The sequence below is a fragment of the Lagopus muta genome, chromosome Z (assembly GCF_023343835.1).
Source record: "Lagopus muta isolate bLagMut1 chromosome Z, bLagMut1 primary, whole genome shotgun sequence".
Taxonomy (NCBI): Eukaryota; Metazoa; Chordata; class Aves; order Galliformes; family Phasianidae; genus Lagopus; species Lagopus muta.
In genome coordinates this window covers 37,071,148-37,092,974 of record NC_064472.1, presented here as the reverse complement: position 1 = coordinate 37,092,974, position 21,827 = coordinate 37,071,148, and the positions used below count along the sequence as shown (strand labels likewise).

At 37.4% G+C, this 21,827-nt stretch overlaps 1 protein-coding gene across 2 annotated transcripts; it reads left to right on the top strand.

Annotated features, from left to right (window-relative positions):
* The first annotated feature begins 568 nt into the window (after positions 1-568).
* On the top strand, positions 569-21,807 carry CARNMT1 (carnosine N-methyltransferase 1). 2 transcript variants are annotated; one of them, XM_048931949.1, is made up of 9 exons: positions 569-958; positions 5,053-5,248; positions 6,212-6,375; positions 11,718-11,858; positions 16,258-16,436; positions 18,003-18,116; positions 18,887-18,990; positions 19,256-19,372; positions 20,529-21,807. In XM_048931949.1, the coding sequence occupies exons 1-8, from the start codon at positions 621-623 to the stop codon at positions 19,370-19,372; spliced, it is 1,353 nt and encodes a 450-aa protein (XP_048787906.1). In that variant the 5' UTR covers positions 569-620; the 3' UTR covers positions 20,529-21,807. The 2 variants fall into 2 exon arrangements, with proteins under 2 accessions (XP_048787906.1, XP_048787907.1); XM_048931950.1 differs by lacking the exon at positions 569-958 and adding an exon at positions 973-1,174 and having other exon boundaries at positions 19,256-21,807.
* Positions 21,808-21,827: the final 20 nt, after the last annotated feature.

Genomic DNA, 21,827 nt, shown 5'->3' with positions numbered 1-21,827 from the left:
CTTTTGCTGTAATGCACTGATGACTTATCTGACTTTAAACTGTGCCCCCAAGGTCAGGGAGGGCTGGAGGTGCTCCAGGCACAGAGCAGCACTTCCCTGCAGCCCGAGGCAGGCCCACCGTGGAGCAGGCTCTTCTCTGCAGTCCGTGGGAAACAAGCAGGGCAAATCTCTACACGCAGACACGAGGAGCCCGCGGTGCAGCAGTAGGAGAGGCCTGAAGGAACCCCTCGGTGCGGTAGGGGAAGCCGCCGCCCGTACGGAGCCGTGCGCTCCTGAAGGACGAAGCCAGGTTGGATCAGCGCTCTCAGAGCCGCATCCTGTGAAAGCACGGCGCGAACGGCTCGGAAGGACGCCGGCCTCCGCCGGCAGCCGAAGCCTCGCGCCCCCGTGCGGACGCGACAGGAGAGTGCGGGCACCCGGCAGCGCTGCCACCCAGCTCCGAGGGCGGAAGCGAGGTGCCGCGACACACACCGCGTATGTGCGCCTGCGCCCGCCCCGCCTCTCTCCCTCCCGCCCGTCGGTACGCGTCTTCGGCGACGCCTGCGCGAGGTTGCGCCCGCCCTCCCCGGAAGCGGCTGACTGAGCGTGCGCGACCGTCGGCGGCGGCTGCCGGCAGGGGGATGTCGGCCGCGTGCGCGGTGTCCCGTGAGGCGCAGCCGGCGCTGCCGCCACCGCCCCGCGGGGACAGAGATCCGCCGGCCAAGGCTATGCGCAGGGGGCTGCGGCGGGGCCGCGAGGAGGAGCGGGACCGGGAGCGGCTTCCATGGCCGGCGGAAAGCGGCGGGGGCGGCGATCCGGAGGGGGAGCGGGAGGCCTGGCGGAGCGGCGAGCGGCGGAGGCGGCAGCCGCAGGAGTCGAGGGCGCCGGCGGCGGCGGCCAGGGTGGAGGACGAGGCGGAGGAGGAACGGATGGAGAGGGAGCATTTCCGGAGAATCATCAACGCCTTCCGATACTACGGGTAACCGCTGCCCGCTTTCGGAGCCTCTGGCTCCGTGTGACCGCGCCGTGATGCAGGGCGCCCGCCGAGCTCTGCCCTCGGCAGCCGCCGCGGCAGCGCCGCTTCGCGGACAGACGCGCACCGCTCTGTCGGTGTCGGTGGAAATCAGTGCGGTGGTGGTAAAGGGCGCTTTGCGAAGATGGAAAGCTTTCTGAGCCTGGTGGAGTATCGGAAACGGTACTGGCACCTACCAGCCGGGAAGTGAGGAGGGTGCTTTGGTTACCGTATTCGGATGAGCTGTTAATAGGCCTGGCGGAAGCCGTTTGTAGTAGTTTTGGGTCTGTAGGAATTTGATGACGGTGCGGTGCCTCTTCAGGAAAAAAGTAAATAGAGGGGGAAGAAAGGAATTGAATTAATCGATTGAAAGGGCAGCAAGTCCAGTGGTGAAAGGGTGCTGGCTGAAAATGTCCAGCCGAGGGTATTTCGGTAACCTGTCTCTTGTTCCTGTAGGCTTGGGAGGTGCATTTGGGATGTACTTAATTAACACTACCTATTTTATACTTCTGCTCGCTCATTATTATGCACAGAACCTTTTCTCTCAGCATAAAACAAGCGTACCCTGTTTGTGGATGTGATTTTTTTTCCTGTGACGCCTAAACTTTTCTTTCTGTTTCTTGTTTTTGTCTTGGATATTTTTGTTGTATTTTATTAGAAGTACTGTTTGAGCAGGAGGTTGTACTACATGACCCTCTGATGTTTCCTTCAAACAGAATTCTGTAATTCACTTTGGCCATGTCAAAGACTGCCTGTTGATGTAATAAATAACTGTCATATCGGTAGTTTAGTGGTATCTTCTGGCCTTAGAAAGTAGAAATGTCCCTGTCAACTTCACACTCATTTGTGTTCCTGGGTTGTTTTTGAATCCTTCAATTTCAGTAAACAGGTAATGAGTGGACGTGACTTAAATTTCTAGTATAGAAATAGAAGAAAATTACTTCTGCTTCACAGTAATGAAGTTTAAGTGGAGTTAATGTATTAGTAATTTAAAGTGTTAATAGGAAACGCCTGTATGAACATGGCGGCAATACATTTTCAGATCATTCCAGATTTAAGGTTGGAGGTAGACACAACTTCATATTTTTCTAATTTTGATTTCATTGAATTTTCATTTATCGAAAAGGTTGCAAATCAGCTTCAAAAGGGTATAGAATTACGATTCAAAGGACTTTACTGGCACAACTTTGAAAATGTTGATACTGAGCTAAGCAGTGATATCTATAGAGTAGGCACGTGCAACCCATGGGCCACATGCAGCCATGGATGGATAGTAATGGAGTCTCAAAAGATGATAAATTTTTTAACATTACTGTGTGATTTATAGTGATGCTCATGTGCACATAACTTGAGCACAGATTGCATAGGTAGCAGTGGAACACTCTGGAGGGGAGAGCAGTGGAATGCTAGCATCTCACAAGCCCACCACATGCCATCACTAATTTTCTTGTGTATTTATTACTCAGTTTTCAGTTAACGTAAACACATTACCAGAGAATTTTCGAATGGATTGTATAGAATTACAATCAGACTTTCAACTCAAGTAAAAATGTGATTGTGTCTCTGCCACATTTTATAAGCCCTCTCTTACCAAAGATATCTATCGCTTCACAATCATGCCTTATTTATATTATTGCTTGTGGTGGTACCTTTATTTGCGAACAATTATTTTCAAGGGTGAAGCAAGGGAAGAGTAAAATTTCATCAAAAGTCTCTGATGAGCACCTTGAGAGCTCACTGAGCATTGCAGCTACCTCCATCTGTCCTAATTTCAGCTGCGATGGAGTTGCCTTCTTCAGAATGCCTGGTATGAAGCTGTCTTTTGATTCTAGGAGAAAAACCATATTGGTAACACGCAGGTGTTGATGGCTGCCTGCTAAGCACCGTTAGTAAATGCTCAGGCCATTCTCACCAGGGAATAGAATTAGGACAGCTGACTCAAACTGGCCATATGTGCCATATGACATCAAGGGGAAGGAGTTTTGAAAGAGGGTGGGAGTACACCTGCTGCGTGGGGGTACTATCTGGGCATGAGTTGGGAGGTGGTGAGCAATTGCTTGTCTGACATTAGTTCTGTGACATTTATCTGTGTGTGTGTATATATAAAATCAACTATTTTCCTTTTCTCTATCTTAGTAAATAGTTTTATCTCAACCCACAAGTTCTACTTTTTTGTTTTTTGGTTTTTTTTTTTTTTTTTTTTTTTTTATTACTCTCTCCTCTATTCCATTGGGAAATGAACAACTGTGTGGTACTTCGCCATCTGCCAGGTTGAATCACAACACCACTGAGCCAGACTAGTGTATTAGTTTCCCAGAAACAAGGTCAAATATCTTACTAGTTTTTATGTCTTTGTTGCTCTTTTTCTTTCTTTCTTTCTTTCTTTCTTTCTTTTTTTTTTTTTTAAAGTAAAAATTGTTACATATGCTTTAACTTTACAGTAATTTTTTGTATGTAGCCCAAGACAATTCCTTTTCACACAGCACGTTCCAAGCAAGCCAAAAGTTTGGACACCTCATGCTACAGAGGATCAGGGTTTTTTTGTACCATCCTTTAATGCTTCATTCTTCTTAAATATCAGACAAACTCAGTGTATATATTACAGTGCCCTTTTTGATAGTATGGATGTAACACTGGAGATTTTAACAGGTTAGATTTCCAGACTGAGGCTGCAACTAAAATTACAGCAGCTGTACCAGTTGCAGACAGCTGAGGCTGGCAGAGCTACTTGCTCACTCTCAATGGTGCAATGACAAAGATGGTGGGAAAGGTGAAAGTGTGAAAACTCGTGGGATAAAGTTTAACAAGTAAAGCAGAAAGTGCACAAGCATATGGAGCTAAACAGATAATTCATTTGTGACTTCTTGTGACTAGACAGATATGTAGCCATTTCCAGGAAGGCAATGACTGATCACAAATGATAGTTGCTGGTGAAGGCAAGCACTGTAATTGTGAATATCTCCTCTTCGTCTTCCTTTCCTCAGCTTTTACTGCTGAGCACAATGTCATCCAGTACAACATAGCCTTTTGGACAGTTTGGGTCTGCTGCTCTGACTGTGTGCGCCCAGCCTGGCTGGCTGGGCAGCAAGAGAATGAAAGCCATGATAGTGCATATAGAAGCGATTGCTAAAACTTTCAGTCAGAAATAAACCACCGTCTAAGCTACTGCAGGGGAGATGAATTCTACCCATTTAAAAGCAGCACAGCACCTTACAAATTTTCAGCTCTACTACAGTTTGAGAAACTGCAGTATGGCTTCATATGATTTGCTTCTATCTAAACGGGAAATACCCCTTGCCCTGGCATCACAACCTTTACCTTCCGTAGTTGCTATGACTGTGCTCAGTTGGCTTAACTTGCTAAATGGACAAACCAAATAGAGCTGTTTTAAAGGGCTCTGCTCAGAGTTAGCAAGTCAAGTCAGTGTTCTGGCAGGCTTTGTCAAAAGGTGATGGAACTGTTTGTGTGAGGAAAAGAATTAAAAAAAAAAAAAAAAAAGACTCTTTGTCTCTTGGCAGTCAGATAACCTTTCTTGTGGAGCTGTTATTTTTGGTAAAGGGAGGAGTCACGGTAGATTGGTCAATTACATTATCAAATGTGCAGTATTCATACTTGATTAAATACGCTGTTGAAATGAAGTCGTTTAGTATCTCAGCTGGAGCGCCTGAACTCCATTGTTTTCTAGCTGCCTTTGCTGTTATGGTTCCTTCAGAAGCAATTGATTTTAAGGATCTCTATTCTTATTCCATATCCTTTTTATGACAAAAGCTACTACAGCATTTGGTTGCTTCATTCAATGTAAATTGGCTTTGAGAAGCAGTCTGGCTGTTTTTTATGAGTTCATATGCTGATCATTTATTCCATTTTGTGGAAGTGCTAAATAACTAACAATTTTTACCTAAAAGTTTCTTTTGTCTGGTAAGTGCTTACGATGTCTGAAGAGTCTTTTTTAATTTAAAGACATTAATAATTCTGAGTGATGTAGCCTAGAGGGAATTGCTTGTATTTAGTGCAGTTGTTGCTGCTAAGTATCTAATTATGTTAATTTTCTTCCTTTCTAGAACGAACATGCATGAACGTGTGAACAGAACAGAGAGGCAGTTTAAATCTCTTCCAGCTAATCAACAGAGTCTTCTTCCTCAATTCCTTCCTCACCTTGACAAGATTCGGAAGTGCATTGATCATAATCAAGAAATACTGCAGACCATTGTGAATGACTGCGTTCATATGTTTGAAAACAAAGAATATGGAGAAGACGTATGTTTAAACTGACTTTTTCATACTCCAGAATCAAATTTTGTACACCTTGGGATTTTTCTATATGTGTTTAATGCCTTTAGGAGTCTGGCTTACTTTCCTTTTGCTCTTTTTTTCTCCTCTACAATTTCTTGCTTGCTTGTTTTTCTCATTTTCATCTTCACATCTTGTACAGCTGACAATTAAACAATGTTAGTCTTTGTACTTGCTTTAGTGAAAGCTAATTGTGAATCTGGCAAATTACAGTAATTACTTGTTTTTAAAAACAAAACAATTAAACAGAAAACTGTTTGGGTCCAGAGTGGTAGTTTAAAGTTAGTATTTCAGTTAACTGTATACAGCTCGAATAGCATTGTCTGTCTTTCTGTAGGATTTTTATTTTGTGGCATCCTGAATCAGTTACAGTTTTAGTTTGGCCAAATGTTCTGACTATTATCATCTGCAGAGCTTTTTCACTGTTGATCTGCTTTTTTGCTGTGACATCTATATTAAAAAAAATACATTCAAGATTAAAAGTGCGGCAGAGATGGAAACTGAAGTCGTTTTTGATATCTGCAGCTGAGGTACAGTAATAGGCAGTGCTAGCGTGAGCTTCTCAGCACTGCCTCATTAGTACCTAAAGGGGTCATCTTCTCAGGGTAAACAGTTCACTCTCTGCACTAGTGAAACCCTGGTCCTTTCTTGCATAAGGACTAAAAGTTGAGCTCTGTTTTGTCATACTACGTAGTGCTTTTGGGACATGAAACCTGGTCTCCTCGGTGCTGAACTGAGACCACCAAACTCGTGTTAGTTTTTTGGGCTGGATGTAAGCCCTAGTTTCAGAAGTGAAAATCATGTGCTGGCTGAAACTCTCAGCAGGCATTATAGCATGTTATTTGTCTGTTCATGATTTACATTTTGTTATTGAAGAGTGAAAATACCTGTGTGTTTTTTATTAACAATTTTTTTCCTCACTTTATTTAGGGAGGAGGGAAGATTACACCTGCTTCAACGTTTGACATGGATAAATTAAAATCTACTTTGAAGCAATTTGTCAGAGACTGGAGTGAAGAGGGGAAACCTGAGCGAGATTCCTGCTACCAGCCAATAATTAGTGAAATTGTAAAGAACTTTCCAAAAGAAAGATGGTAATGGTGTTTTAAGTCTTACCTGTTGTGTGGGCACATGATGTTGCACAAATCTAACAATGTTTTTTATGGATTAATGAAAAGCTTAGATTTAAAAGTACTGAAATTGATGTGGATATGGAATTAATCAAGAGTTTTAATACAATGTATTGGAAAAAAAAACACAATCTCAAACTTCTTGAATAGTAAGCCAGGATTTTTTTTTTTTGAGTTGATACAAGAGGATTTCTTTTAACTTTTGAAATAATAGGCCTGGGGAGACCATTTAAATTCTCTCGGGCGTGCTCAGTGAGTTAATGTTTGCAAGTTAGAAAGTTTTTGGAGTGTGTATGCTGCAGATAAAAATAACAAATTTAAAAAAAATTAAAAAAACCTTGTGACAGCTTCAGGCATTAATATTTCCCTTAATATTGGCAGGAGAAAGGAAGTAGACTAGTAACCCCCACTATTTTATTACAAATATTTGTTTCTAATGTTCGTTTCAGACAGATGTTACAAGGCTTGTATTACTGAAAATTGCTTCACATGTGTGGTAGCTTTGTTACTGCATTGACTTGTTAAAAAAACACAAAAACAGTAGTTAGCGTGAGTTGATTCTTTTAGGTAACTAAAAGTATGCTGTTGGAATCCAGGAAGAAGTTACTGTTGTAGGAATTATGTAGTTAATGATTGTGCCATGTAGACGCAGCAGAAAGTACATTTCAGTTTATGCTTCATGCTCTTATTTGGAAAATATGTGAACTCGGTATTCATAAAACTGGCCAGAACTTAGCTTTATTACAGATGGATGTTACTGTGGATTATCCTCTTTCTGACTGATTGCTAATAATGCACTTATTCCAATTTGTGTATGCTTTTCACTGGCCGTTTTTCAGTTTTCACTTAGTGACAGCAGAATGTGGAGCAGAATCTTGTATGGTAAAATGACAGTTTCAGGCAGATTGCTTGGTTTCTCTTTTGCTTTGGGCTAATTCATCTCAATGTAGATGAACCACTGCATATTGTTTATATGAGGTGAACTTCTTGTAATATGCCTTTGGCGTTTTATATATGAATTAAATATTAGAAGTTACCTTATATGCCTCTAGAGCATCTCTGTAGGCATAGTCATAGTTCTGAAAGTAATTATTCTGATCTTCAGAATTGCAGGTCACTTTTTTTCTGTATGTTAGCTTTGCAAGTTATCAGTTTCTCAAAGTGTATGCTGCAGGTAAAAAGAAGTAGTAGAGGTTGCTGTCTTATCAAGTCTTAGAGATTGCAGTTGGAAAGTTTTATCTTGTACCTACTTGACATAAAGTCAAGTTGATACTAGGAAACCACATTACTAGTGATAAATCTGAAGTTGAATGCTTTTTGTCAAAGAAGTAGGAATTGTGATGGCAGTGGTTGTTGGACATAACTAGTATGACAGTGCTTCTGTCTTTGTTGTGATAACTTTGAATCCCAGAGTATTTTAGTGTGCAGGAATATTGAAATGTCACTGTATAGATTAAACATGTCTATTACAAGACTGAGTTTGAAGTATATTGTATTTAAGAAATTTTATTATGTACATATCTATTTTAAAAGTTTAATTTTGGTGACTATCATGGAGTGGTGGTAGTACTTAGGTAAACTATTAATTGTCCATTTCCCAGTGACCACAGGCTGTCCTAAGCTGCTATATTCTTTGAGACAAGAAGTAGGGTAGCAAAATTAGCTCTTTTTTCCTGTGTTACATGGCTTGTAATCTCAACATTGGCAAAAGGTAACTTACACTGCAGTGCAGGTTGGCTGGAAAGTCTAGCTCATTTTTTAAAGTTTCGGTGGAGAGCAATTTCAGTTTAAAGAGATGGATGGAGCCTGAACTGACCATGATGTAATTATACTTATTGTGTTTAGGCTGGATGCATTGTGTGTTTGCTTCTGAAAAGACTGGCTGTGAGTGTTCATGTGGGAAAAGAACCCGCAGGTGGAACCTCAAAGTGCAGCTCTGCATTTCTTTGCATGTGCAGTTCCTTTTTACGATGGAGTGTGCTGAAGTGTCCTGAGGTTAAATTCAGTTACAAGAGGAAAAAGTGCACTGTTGGTGCTTGGTAAGGAAGGCAGCTTTGCATCAATGTGTTTTGCATTGAAAAAGATAAAGAAGTACACGTGTTGTCTGTATAATCCATACTTTATTTTTTAGTAACTTCAACAAAATTGCACATTAAATTTCCGGTAAAGGTCACTTATATTGATTACTTGCACTGAAATCATCTGAAAAAGGAATATACTTTTTAAAGACAACCCAAGTATGTTTTTTTCCATGCATGCTGGTGTTGTATTGTGGCTATTATTTGCAAGAGTGACCCTCTCAAGTTCTGCTGATATATGAAGAACAGAAAAGGAAGTAATGAAGAATTTTCACGCTTGCTGTTCTGGAATGCAGAAGAGATGCAAATAGTGATTGAAATTAGCTGTAAATTTGAACAAGTGCTTTGTGTAAGAGCCACTGTTATCTCATATTTCAGTCCAGTCTCTTGACAAGACTGTCATGTAAAACTTTAAAAAAGCAAGCATTTTTTCTGCATATTTCTCCTCCTAAGGAATAATTTCTTGTTTATTTAGCACAGAAAACGTTAGTAGGATCAACAAAGCAGTTTAAAGTGAAGTTATATTAAAGACCTTCCTGAAGAAATGGTAGGTTTCCTGTGCTGATAACTGGATTTTGTAATTTTGATTCAGCTTACATATTTGTTCTCCTTTTGATGAAGCTTTCTGAATTTCGTGGACCTGAAAGAGCTATGATTGTTGTTTTCTGTAGGAGAAAACAGTAAAACATATATTTTTATTTCTTGATGGAGTAAGGTTTAAAGTTTTTTTTTTTTTTTTTTTTTAAGGAGAAGCTTAAAGTTGAAAATCTGAGTATACTCCTTTTATCTTCTCTGTTCTTTTTGTTACCCCTAAGGACACGAAGATTGAATTTCTTGTTCAGAAAAAAACAAGGAAATGGTTAACCTTCAAATTAGTTAATGTTATTCCACGGTTAACAACTGTAAGACTTGGTGTATATGTAAGCTTCTGCTCATTAATTTGGACTTTTTAACCAGCTTTAACTGAAAATTTAAATATATCATTTAGTTCAGCAAATTATTTTCAAGATACTGTCAGGACAGATGGCAGCAGAGGGGAAGTCAGACAAAACAGCAACAAAAGTGTGTATAAAACAAACGTGTGTCATTGCATTCCTCCATGCATAAACAAATGGCACCCAGTGAATGCATTGACACTTGCTGGATGTTTATGGAGACTAAACTGGATGTAAGCACAGTGAGGTGGTGTGTTTCAACAGCAGTGACAGTGTCATGGCAGATGAGTCACATTCTGAATGGCCATGCAGATATTCACAAGTGTGGCATGCACGCTTCTGTTCATTGCTGATGAAAATGCATATTTAATACTGTTGACTGTGTTGATAAGCAGTGTTTTGTAAGTCAAAATTTCCTCTATCAAGTACTGTTATTGTGCTTTTTTTAAAAAAAAAAAGTAGAAGCCAATTTCAAGCAATTTAAAGATGTAATTTGTCTGTTGGAGGCTTTATCTTGTTCTAGGGTGAATACAGGTGCAAACTGTAAACTGAAATTAAACCTTTATAACTAACTCCTTGTTGTTAGGTTATTTTTAAGAAAAATGCCTTTTTTGTTTCATTCCTCTCTTCTACTGTGAAAGTGTCCACATGATCTAAATATTTTATAGATAATGGTGAACTGTAAGGAACTGAAGACATAGATAAGGTAGAAGTACATCTCAAGCAATAGTGAACAGATACACCACTAGAAATAACCTTCTGGAATGAGAATCCTCTGACTCAATAATCTTTAATTTGAGTTTCTATTTTCAAAAGTTTTGTCTTGAGCAAGTAGTTTATCCTTGAATTCATCTCCCTGTTTTTTTAAGGATGACTTCCTGGCTAGCTTACTTCTGTTTTTCCCTGTAGAAGAGGCAAGGGAAGCTTTTGCTTAGCAGATCTTAAGTAATTACAAAGTCATGACATCCTGTTACTTATTAATCAGAATACAAAATAGCTGTAAGTATAGATGAATGAAAATGACTTTGATTTTCTAGATGGGAGGTTTCAGTAGTTAACATAATTAAGCTACCAACCAAAAGGCACAGTTAAAATTGCTCTGTCAGTTTGTGTGTCCATTAGACAACATAATACTTTCTTCTTGGGTAATAAACTGTAGAGATGCACTGTTTTTTAGAATTTACGTATCTCCCAGGCTCAGCTTCATGATTATGCAGCAGCTTAGTGGCTCTATTGAATCTGTTGCGGCAGTCTGAATTTTTAAGTAGTCAAAGGTTTTGTATTTTGCTTTCTTTCATTGTATACTTGAAAATGCTTAGTGTGGCTTTCTTCATTTTATTGTGTGTATGACTTGTTTGCCTTTGAAGGTGATATGCAATGAGAGGATGGACTAACATTCTTGATATATGAAATTACAAAGTCTTTGAGGTCTGGAAACAGGAAAATTATTTTTTTTTAATGATGTACCTATTCTATTTTGTGTGGGAGTATTTTTCTTTCAGAAATGCAGGTTTGGTTGCATTGTGATGAAGTATACCAGTTAAAATGTATGTATATATGTATCTTGCCTTGTTGCCTGAAAGAGCAGTTCTATTTCTTAGTTGCTGGTCTTGGAATATGAGAGAAGTTGTTGCAAATTTCTCAGTAGCTAATAGTGCTGGTTGTATTCTTATGTTCTTGTACTGATGTCTAGTTTTGGCAAGTGAAAAGGTGAGAGCTGTGCTGTACTTTGGTTTAGGGAATCCTATGTCACTGAATAGGCATATTTAACACCCACAGTTTGTGAAAGGGTAACTGCTGTAAAGTTTTTACAGTCTGAATTGCTCATTGGCTCATGGAAGTTTGATTTGCTTTGTGTTTCTGATCCCAAAATGCTTGTTTAATTTTCCATGCAGTGTAAGCAAGAAGATTTTTAGAAAATGTAGTAATTATCAGTGGTCATCATAACAAAAATGGTGAAATGTAATCATATTCTTTCTTCCTGAAATTCGCTTAAGAAATCATTTTTATTACAGTAGAAGTTTTCAGAAGAAATATTTTGTTTTGTAGTTGTGCACTGTGTTCTCAATAAGGGTTTCTTATGTTCTTGTTAATCATTTTCTGTGAATTATTTTAACTATATGGTTAAATGATCTGACCTGAACTGGCTCCATTTGCCTTTAAAAAGTAAAGTCATATGAGAAATATTTATAACATCCAAGTATACGGGAAAAAGATTGTTTGGCTGGACCTCTGTAAGCTTTGTTAAGAGGTATCAGATAAACATTTAACTATTATTTTTGTTCTGTTGCAGGGATTTCTCCAAAGTTAATATCCTGGTACCTGGTGCTGGGCTAGGTAGATTGGCGTGGGAAATAGCTATGCTCGGTTATGCTTGCCAAGGAAATGAATGGAGCCTCTTTATGCTCTTTTCTTCTAACTTTGTACTCAACAGGTACATAGCTTATGTTTTACTTCCTGATCAAAACCTGCAGGTACAGGGGAGGTGAAGTTATTAATAAAAAAAATTGAATAAATAACACAGATTTGTAAGTCATAACACAGGACACAGATAACCATTTGTTAGGATGTTTTCATGCAAATAAAGATTGGGATAATTGGGAGAAGCTTATATCTGAGGGATATGGGTTAAGTCATTAAGAATACAGCAGGAAGCATGGGTTTTAAGCTATGAAACTTAAAGTGCCTAGATTCTATCGCAGACTCCCTATGTAACCTGGTGTAAGTACTACTGTTTTTATTTTACATCATTTTCTGGAAAAAAAAAAAAAGGTAGGCACCTATTTCATGAGTCATCAAATATGGACTAATTAATTACATGCATGATATTTGATGGTGGTGGTAACAGTGTCAGATTCCAGACTAAAATCTTAGGCACAGTTTTTAAATGGAAAAGAATACACTGATCTACTTCTTAAGCAAATTTGTCACGAGGTAACATCTAAAATGTTATAGTTAATAGTTCTTCAGTTGCACTAAGGTTGTAAATTTGACTGTAACTGATTTCACTGTATAGGCTGAATTTAAAATGAAATTTTTGTATTTCTTCCACACACAATGGAAATTGCTGATCTCATGACAAACTTTTTAGAGAGAGAAGAACCAAATATAACTAACTGTTCCTGTAAGGATTAGGGTGGAAAGATTGGGTATATGACAGAGATTTGGGTTTTGTTGTTTTCATGGTGATTTTGTACTGTTCAGAGACTGATTCCCACTTAACTTCAGAATGAAAAATCAGTTATCTGTCTTTGGTTAAAACACATGAATTATGGACTTGTATTTTGTAGCATTCTGACATATTTGAGCCCTTATTAGCAACAGTGATTGTCCACAGTGGAGTGTGCTGGTCTTAAATTTGCTCTGGCTTATCTTTCAGAGTAAAAGGGGTGAAAATGCTCTTTCTTTATGGCTGTTGCATGTCTGGTTAAAACAGTAGTGGTAAATGTAATGAAAATAAGAAGTTGCTACACATGTATTTAGTCTTTTTTTACATGATTCTCAAATGACTGTCATCTGATGCTAAAGTTGTGTCTTACGGTTGAGCTAATGTAATACCTTGCAGCTACTAAGAAGTTGTCACCTTCTCCTCCTCCCTAACTATATAACCTTTCTGTTTCTTAGGTCTTGGGAATTTTTGAATCAATACAAAGTAGCGTAAAAGTATTAATTTCCCATTTTGGGGAACATCATTCAGCGGTCATATTGGTTCAAACCTGTGGTGTGTTTTTCACCTTCCTTCAATACGGGATCTTTAAACACCTGCCTGTTGTTTTCTATTTATAGAAAATATATTTTGCAGAAAGGCACCACGTGTATGTTGGACTTCCTAACTGTGTTAGATCTTACACAGTCAAATTGGGTGTCTTTGTTTCTGGGAGAGTTACCAGCTTCAGGTTTTGTTATTTGCAGGGAAGAGGATACTGGTAACTGCTACTCTAAATGAATTCCAGTCATTTCAGCTGATTCCTTTCTGTCAGATCTGATCTTGTCTTGAGTTATGTGTTAGGAAAATGTTATGGAATTTTGAGAATTTTGGTTTTAGTGTTAGGTGTCTGTTCCTAGCAAGCCTTTAGAAATGTATGTTTACCTTCCTTGGAAAAAAAAGCAATGATCAGAATGAACAGAACATAGCAGTTTAGTACAGTTGAAAAGAAAAAAAGGAGTTCAAAAATTTTGCAAGCTAATCTTTGACTCTGATTTTAATCCATTTCTGGTTTTCATTTGATAAAATTACAAGGATTTTGAGGCGTGTGCTTACAGATTCAATCTGCCTTCTGCCCCTACCTGACCTTAGTTTATTTTTAGGAATATAAGGTACTGTCTTGAGTACCAAGTCTACTTCTACAGTGGGCCTATTCTAAAAGTGACTAAAGTCTTTTGTCTGCAGAGATACCTGCTGATTTTAATGCATGTAAAAAAACTTTATTCTTTTAAATTACAACTTTTGTTCCACCATGAATGAAGTTTAATATATTATATTTAGAAAATGCATCAAAGCCTAACAATGTTCACTTGTGACTATTAGAAGTAAAGCATAAATTTAAAATGTATTGTTGGGAAGCTGAAAATACACTTGTTCTGGAGTAGTTGAATTCCAATGGCTCCAACACTCCCGCTTGATTCTGCTTTTTCTTTTAAGTTTAAGGTTTTTACTGCTGGTTTCTTTCGGTTGCATTTAGATGAGTTCAGTCTGTATCAGATGACAGAGGTGATCATAGGTGATGAATAGACTCCCTTCGGTTTTTGTTAAGAACAAAAACTGTAAAAAGCATAACCTGTTTTATTGCCTCCGAAAGGCATACCAAAAGTTCAGGTGAAGTAATACAAAATTTTGCACCCAAATGACAACAGAGTGCTTTAAGAAAAGCTTTTAAGTGGAAGTAGAGTTCACACTAAGTAGAAATTGGCTAATTGGCCTCATGAAAAAATATCTTCATAGATAAATCTTGACACTTTGTGAAGGCTGCTGAACTCTCCTTATTGCATGTCTGTGAATTAGGATGAAAGTAGTGAAGTATTTTATTTCTAAACCAGTGGGCAGAAGTAAGATTTTACCTCACCATCTTTTGCAGTGCAAGCCTTTCAGACAGACTGTTGTATAGTAAATGTTCTGCCCTTACTAGGAAAGAAATGAAATGTGTCGCAGTTTTAATTGAAGATAAAATCTTTATCTAACATGCTTTGTCAGAAAGAGGGAAATGTGAAGGTCTGCAGTAGTTTCTTTGCTTGTTTGTTTTTGTTTGTTTGTTTTTGTGGGTTTTTTTTGAGGTAAAAAGGAAGATTTTTCAAGTGGAACTGTGGACATGGGAATTAGTCTTGTATACTAAATTAGTAGTTCCCACTGAAACTGGTTTGTCTGCATATAATTTGTGATGGAAAAAAATACTGAGATGTGTGTCCTCTCTTACAGCTCAGAAAAAAATCTCTTTCTCATCTACTCAGATTTTTTCTTTTCCTTGCTTTTTTTTGAAAATTTCATTCTTACACAAAATATTCTTAGTATAACACAAATTGACTGTGAGCACTTGAGAAATAGTTACCACAACACTTTTGTTGGCAGATTTGGAAATGTTTTGTTTTAAGAAAATGATGCCCCTCTGGCTACAGGGTTGTTTTTTTTTTTTTTTTTGCCTAATTGTTTTCTTTGGCTGATTGCGTGTATCTGATTGTCTCCATACATAATGGATATATAAATAACAGTTAATGTTCTCAGTACACTGCTGCTTATGCAACAGCAGTACTGCAGGGTTTTTTTGTTTTGTTTTGTTTTTACTGATTAAATACAAATATAACACAGTGAAGGTAAAAATTGTTAATTCTAAGACTCTGTCACAGATTATTTTTTTTATCTACCTGTGAAGAGTGAACCTGGTGGACTGCTTCCAGTTTACAGTGTTTTCTGTGTATTCTGTTGGATAGATGTGTCTTCTGTTATCTGAATTTAGTGATGCATGTGTAACATGTCCTTAGTAATTGGGCTTCGGTGTAAAGTTCACTTTTGCTCAGGGGATGAAACCTGCTTCATTTTTTAATTAAATATTGATTTTGCAGGACTGTGGAAAAAGGCTTTCTTCATATTTTCTTGTTGTCTTTATCAGTTTTTAAAATAAGTGTTCTTCTGATTGTTCTGTTTTACCATGACATACTTAGTGTATGCTCATACTTGACATAATGTGAATATTCTGGATGTTGCTAGCTTAAAATGGTAGCACAAAAGCATTACAGCTTGCAAAATTTTTTTTTTGTTGTTGTTTTTTGTTTTTTTGTTTTTTAAATTTAAATGCATCATTTCAGTTAGCATCTGAAAAATGCTTTTATGTTGTTGAGCTTCAAAACTTTTACAATTATGTTCAGAAGCAGAAAAGCCTTGGATGACAACAGATGAGGCCAAGAAAGTTGAAAAGAAGTATGGAAGTAAGAGAATTATTTTTATAAATAGAAAAAAATATTGATGCAGAAAGCTTATCTTTACTATGGATATTGAATCACAGATTTCAGTAATTCTGTGCAAGGAATTCTATTCATTGTCAATGGAGAAATCGGGAATAATTGTAAAAAGGAAAAAAGAGAAAATGAAATGAAGGAAAGGCAGTTATAGTGTGGTTCCAGTTGACGTGTCAGAGTGAATTTGGTATTTTGATCAGCTCATAAATTTTTGGGCAGTCTGAATTGTTTTGAGTTAGATAAGTCCTAAAACCAATAATGACTTTAGCATGAACTTCACTGACAAAAAGAAAACATAAATGCATGTTTGAAGTTTGACTCATACATTTCTAGATAATGTTAGCAATTAGTTGAAACTAAATTGTTCCAATTTCCGTATTTTGTAGATGTTCTGAAGTTAACTCATGTAAGCTTTATCCCTGGATTCATCAGTTTAGCAATAATAGAAGATCTGCAGATCAGATACGTCCAATTTATTTCCCTGATGTTGATCCTCACAGTCTTCCTTCTGGTTCAAACTTCTCTATGACGGCAGGGGATTTTCAAGAAATTTACTCTGAGTGCAGTGAGTAAAAGCATCATTTAGATCATCCGCATAGTTCAGAGTATTTGTTATGGTTGTAATTTATGAATATATTAACAGAATAGAACTAATATCTATGCGCATTAAGCAAAAATGTACTAGCTGTAGTAAGATTTTTGTAAGTCAACTTTTCATTTTTGGTTATTAAGAAGAAAAAATAGATGCGTCCTTTCCTAATGAATATTTGTTACAGTCTTTTGGAATAAGTCAACACGGAAAAAGTAGGGAAAAGTTAACCTGATGGAGAAAAACGATGTTATGAACAGCAATAGAAAAAGTCAATTTTCTTATTTGGTGCAAAAAATACAAATGTGTATTTCTGACTGATTTATTTCCTGTTATTAAAGCAGATGTATGTGTGCTTATTGGTCAGTCACGAGTATTTCAGAGGTACTCTGTGCAGGTGATAAATAACAAGGACTGAGACTTCTGCCAGTACGGATAGCACTGTTTTCATTTGTGATGCTAGGTTAGTTGTGCTGTTTTCTTTGTGACCAAAGTAGTCTTACTATGACTAAATTGAATTAAGCTGCAGATGACCGTATTTGTCACCTACTCCACCAGTTACATGCACAAGACTTGATCAAAGGCAGCACATATTTCACTTTTATACGTAGTCTAACACCTTAACTCTTCAGAATCTAATAGAGCTTGATAAATTAATAAAAAGTAAGCTTATATAGAAGTCAGTATTTTATCCTCACACAGTATTTGATTATTGCGTGGAATGTCTATTTTTTGTTACTGCTCCCACCCTTTTATTTTCATAGCAGTTCTTCACCATAATTAAATATTTTTCATGTACTTTTTTTTTTTTTTTATGCAGCTAGTCTTCCAGGTATTTTTGTGTGGTTGGCTTCCTTACAGTTGTTTGCGTTTCTGAAAATGTTATCTTAAGAGTATCCAGCGCAGGAGATAAATTGAGACTTCTACTTTTTTATTTCAGAAGCTTAAATTTTTACAATTTCAGGGATGCATGTTTAGAGACAAACAGGGAGATTCATGCTTTAAAAGGTAGTCCTGGGAAGATTATACTTGTTATTTATTGGAGGAATTTTCAGTTACTCTAGACCTATGTGATTTGTGCGTCCATTTCAGTGTAGAGCATTGTATTCTTCTACATATTAATGTGTCCAGAGAGGCCCCAAATCACTGGATACTTTTAGATTTGTATTTTTAATAGTTTTATAATGAACTTCTACGACTGGTGGGTAATGGTATGGTTGGACCTTCATTTATGTCAAATGGTCTCATGTGTTATACTGTTTTTATTTTACTGTGTAGAATGAATTATAAAAACCAAACACATATGTATAATAGTTCAGAGCTTGTGTGTAGACTACAGAAATCCAAACTTAAATCTCTTTAACATAAAGCAAAATGTTATTTTCTTGTAAATGACTGTTTACTTTTAAACTAAATGAAGTGTTCAGTTATTACTGTTAGTTAAATACTGAGTGTATAAACAAATACTGGTATTAAATGATGAACTTTTACATGGGAAAAGAAAATTTGAATTAATCTGTACAATTTATTGTTCTTGCACAGATACTTGGGACTGCATAGCAACTTGCTTTTTCATTGATACAGCACATAATGTTATTGATTATATTGATACTATATGGAAAATACTGAAGCCTGGAGGCATATGGATAAATGTAGGCAAGTGTGACCAACTTCCTTCTCGCAATCCCTGACTTCCCTTTGCTCACATAACAGGCATCTGTAGTATACAGTACTATAATATAGTAGTGTGGGGGTGAAGGCATCTGTACTGAAGACTGTGTGGAGATAACAACACCCATGACTTTAGAATTTTGTGTTCAGCATTTGCTCAAATATTTGTTACAGTCGGGTTGTATCACCATGTGATGTGAAATGTTGAAGTGTGTCTTCCCAGTGCTAGGCTTTTTATACGTGTCACACTTCTGTTATTTGACAATTGTAGTGTGCTGTATTCTTGCTGTTAATTAAAGCTGCAAAGTATAAGTTTTGGAAATGAGATTTATGGATATCCTTATCACAAAAAAGGCTCTAAGTCTCCTATGGGACTGGCAGACAAAACTGCGTCATTAAACATTTTGCACAGGAGAAGCTTACCAGTCGCAGAATGTGAGCTAGGTTTTGGGTAGACCACGGTTTGTCCTGTGTTCTATTCTGTACACACAGCAATGATACTAGACTGATAGCACGGACGAAAGTTTAAGGTACAGCATGATTTGATGGGAAATGAGACTTCATTCTTGCATAAGCAGTTAAACTACTGTGATTTTGTGCAGAATTCTGACTCATTCTGAGAACTGTATTTTCAGTGATGACAATGTGTTCCAGCTTAGTGGGTCTGGATGTTAGCATTCTTCACATTTTCAGTATGTGGTTTTCATTTTAAAAATGTTTTTGATGGACACTTCCATTTTGTGTTTGCACTCCAGGTCCTCTTCTTTACCACTTTGAAAATTTGGCAAATGAACTTTCAATAGAGTTAAGCTATGAGGATATAAAAAACGTTATACTGCAGTATGGCTTCCATATAGAGGTAAGATGATGTAGTTTTGACTGAGCAGCATTGGTAAAGACTGGACAAACTCCTTAATTAAAGTTTATCTTGAAGTTCATTCAAGCTAGCATCATAGACAAATAAGTTTTAGGAGAGTAGGTTGTGTGTAATTGTGTCACAGATTCACTGTTGTCATTTTTTGAAAAGTGTGAGGCTTTGAAATCTATGGACTGTAATTAAGTCACAGTTTCTTTCACTAAGAGAAGTTGAAAATGTTTTGAAAACTTAACGCTTTCTTTTCCAGGTGGAGAAAGAATCTGTACTGTCAACTTACACTGTGAATGAACTCTCCATGATGAAATACTACTACGAATGTGTGTTGTTTGTGGTGAGAAAGCCAGAAGAGAAGTGCTTCGAATAGGTTAGTCAGAAAAAAGTTTGGCCTGAATGTTAGAATTAAAAATAACGTGGACTGAATGATGTCTGGACACAACCTCAAATCAGTGGTGCCTTCCTATTCCTAATAAGATTTAGATAGTGTCTATTTTCTTAATATTTCTGTTGCTATCCAGACATGTACTATGCCATACATATTTGTACTGTAACTAGTGAAAACGGAAGATAAAATGTTTGCTTTGGAATGCATTAAGAACAAAAATGTTTCCTTGGATATAAGAATTGTTTGCCAGAACCAAGCTAATTTCACAAATGCTGCCTCGTTTTTCTGGGTTTTATAATGATTTCCTTTGTTCTGCTTTCTGATGTTAGGAATGCACAAAGGTACGTACTGTACTTACTGCGTCACATCTAAAGAAGTATTTTTAAGAATACATTTTTAGTCAATTGTGAAGTCTGAAATGATTGAAAATTTATGAAATGATTGAATGATCTCTTATTGAGTCGTGGTAACCTAGCAAGGGGGTTGGAACTAAATGATCATCTTACAGCGTTGAAACTGAAATATTGAATGCATCGTGGCTTTAAAACATAATGATTTTGAGTCACCTACTTATCGCTTAAGCCAAAGTGTTAAACGTATAACTAACAGAAACTTATGATAAACCTTGCACTCATCTCTTTTTCAATGTTAATGACTGAGTTATCCATGCCACTTCTAGGTAGTGACAGAGAAAAATCCCTCTTTCTCGAGGAATAAAAAAAATACATGTAAATAATGTGCTGTAACTTAGTGATTTCCTTACCTGAGTCAGCATTGTAGCTATAGGCACTTTACTACTTAGTGGCTTACTACTTCCTTATCCTACATTTTTTTTTTTTTTCTGGCTAATGAGGCTTAGGAGGATATTTAATCTGCAAATCCTAGCCGAATCTTCATAAAAGTAAAGCTGAATCTTCTTTTGCTTGTTATGTAAGTGAAAAAAATTACGAGCTTAGAGAAGGCATCATGGTAGCCATTTGTCCTCTTAATGTATTGGTTAGGTTCAGTACCACCTTTATCGTTATTCGAAATATAAGAACCTTGTGGTAAGGAATTAAGGATGTTTTCAGGGTCATAATGGTGCACTGGACAATAACTTTTTTTAAATGTTTACGATTGTTTCTGGTCCCTTTTTCAGGGTGATGTCATACTCTCATAATCACATCTTTTTAATATTTCCATTATTAACTTTGGGATTTTTCCTGTTAAGGCTGGACATTTGTGCCTTCATTTCTAAAACGAAAGTTTGCCTGGAAGAAAATCACAATCCTGGGTTTGTTTTTCTTTTTTCCTTTTTCTTTCTTTTTTTTTTTTTTTTTTTAATTGTTTTTTAAATAATTTCAACACTGCGTATAGAAAAAAAGTGTTTGTGGATGTTTCAGTACTGTGCCCCTTTTTGGTCAGAATTTTTACTGAGAATAAAGGGTTCTGGACTACAGAAATTTTCAGCTTCACATAAAATGCTCGTTTGAACTGTACCACCAAGATTGTACTCCATTAATGAACTGCTGAGATTCTGCCTTGGTCCGAGAAAGATTTTTAAAACACTGCTACTGCAAGGGGATTAAAATAAAAGCCTCTCCACACCTTTAAAAAAAAAAAAAAAAAAAAAAAAAAAAAAAAAAAGATAATAATCTTCAGTTACTTTCATTCTCTTACTGTGTTATTTACTTTGGATACTGGGTGGACTTTGTGTTTCTTCACTTTGTTTTTTCCTTGGATAAAATGAGATTAGTGTTTTGATTTCCAAGTTCCTTGAAGTCAGACAGAGTTAGCTGAATGTTGGTCCTGTTTCCTACCCTAGCAGTCAGTGGTTGTACCCAACATGCGATGCTTCCTACACATACAAAACTGTATTCTTGTGTTCCGGTTGGACATTGATATCAACTTCAGTTGGGTTTGTTCATTGCTGCCCCATGTTGTCACAAGTTCCATTGTCAGCACTGGTTATAGGAAGAAGTTTTATTGACTTTAATCATGTATATAGCGATGTGCTTGTATTTCTCATTTGGAAAATGCCCATGGATTTCCTTTTAACGTGTAGCAGCTGCATTAACAGCTGGAAGCAGCGCAGCCTTGTGAATCGGTGGTGTGAGTCAGTGGTGTGGAACCCTCTGCCCTACCTGCACGTTCCCAGGCTGTTCCATCGCTCAGCCGGGGATAACTGCGGTGCCACGCTCCTCCCGTTGCACCCGCTGTGAGTGCGCTTCCGGATCCTGGCCTCACAAATGCTTCTGTCTAAGGGAGTACGTTTGACAAATGTAGAGCTTCCTGTGTTTTTATTTATACGGTAGTGCGCACACAGCGCAGTCACAACGATGGGGATTGGAAGCTTCATGTCTCCGCGTGAACTTTCCGCTATTTTTAATGTGTGTAACGAACTTGATTTTTCTCTGACATTAAAGTTTGCAGTACGACATGGTGTGCGGTGTGGTTT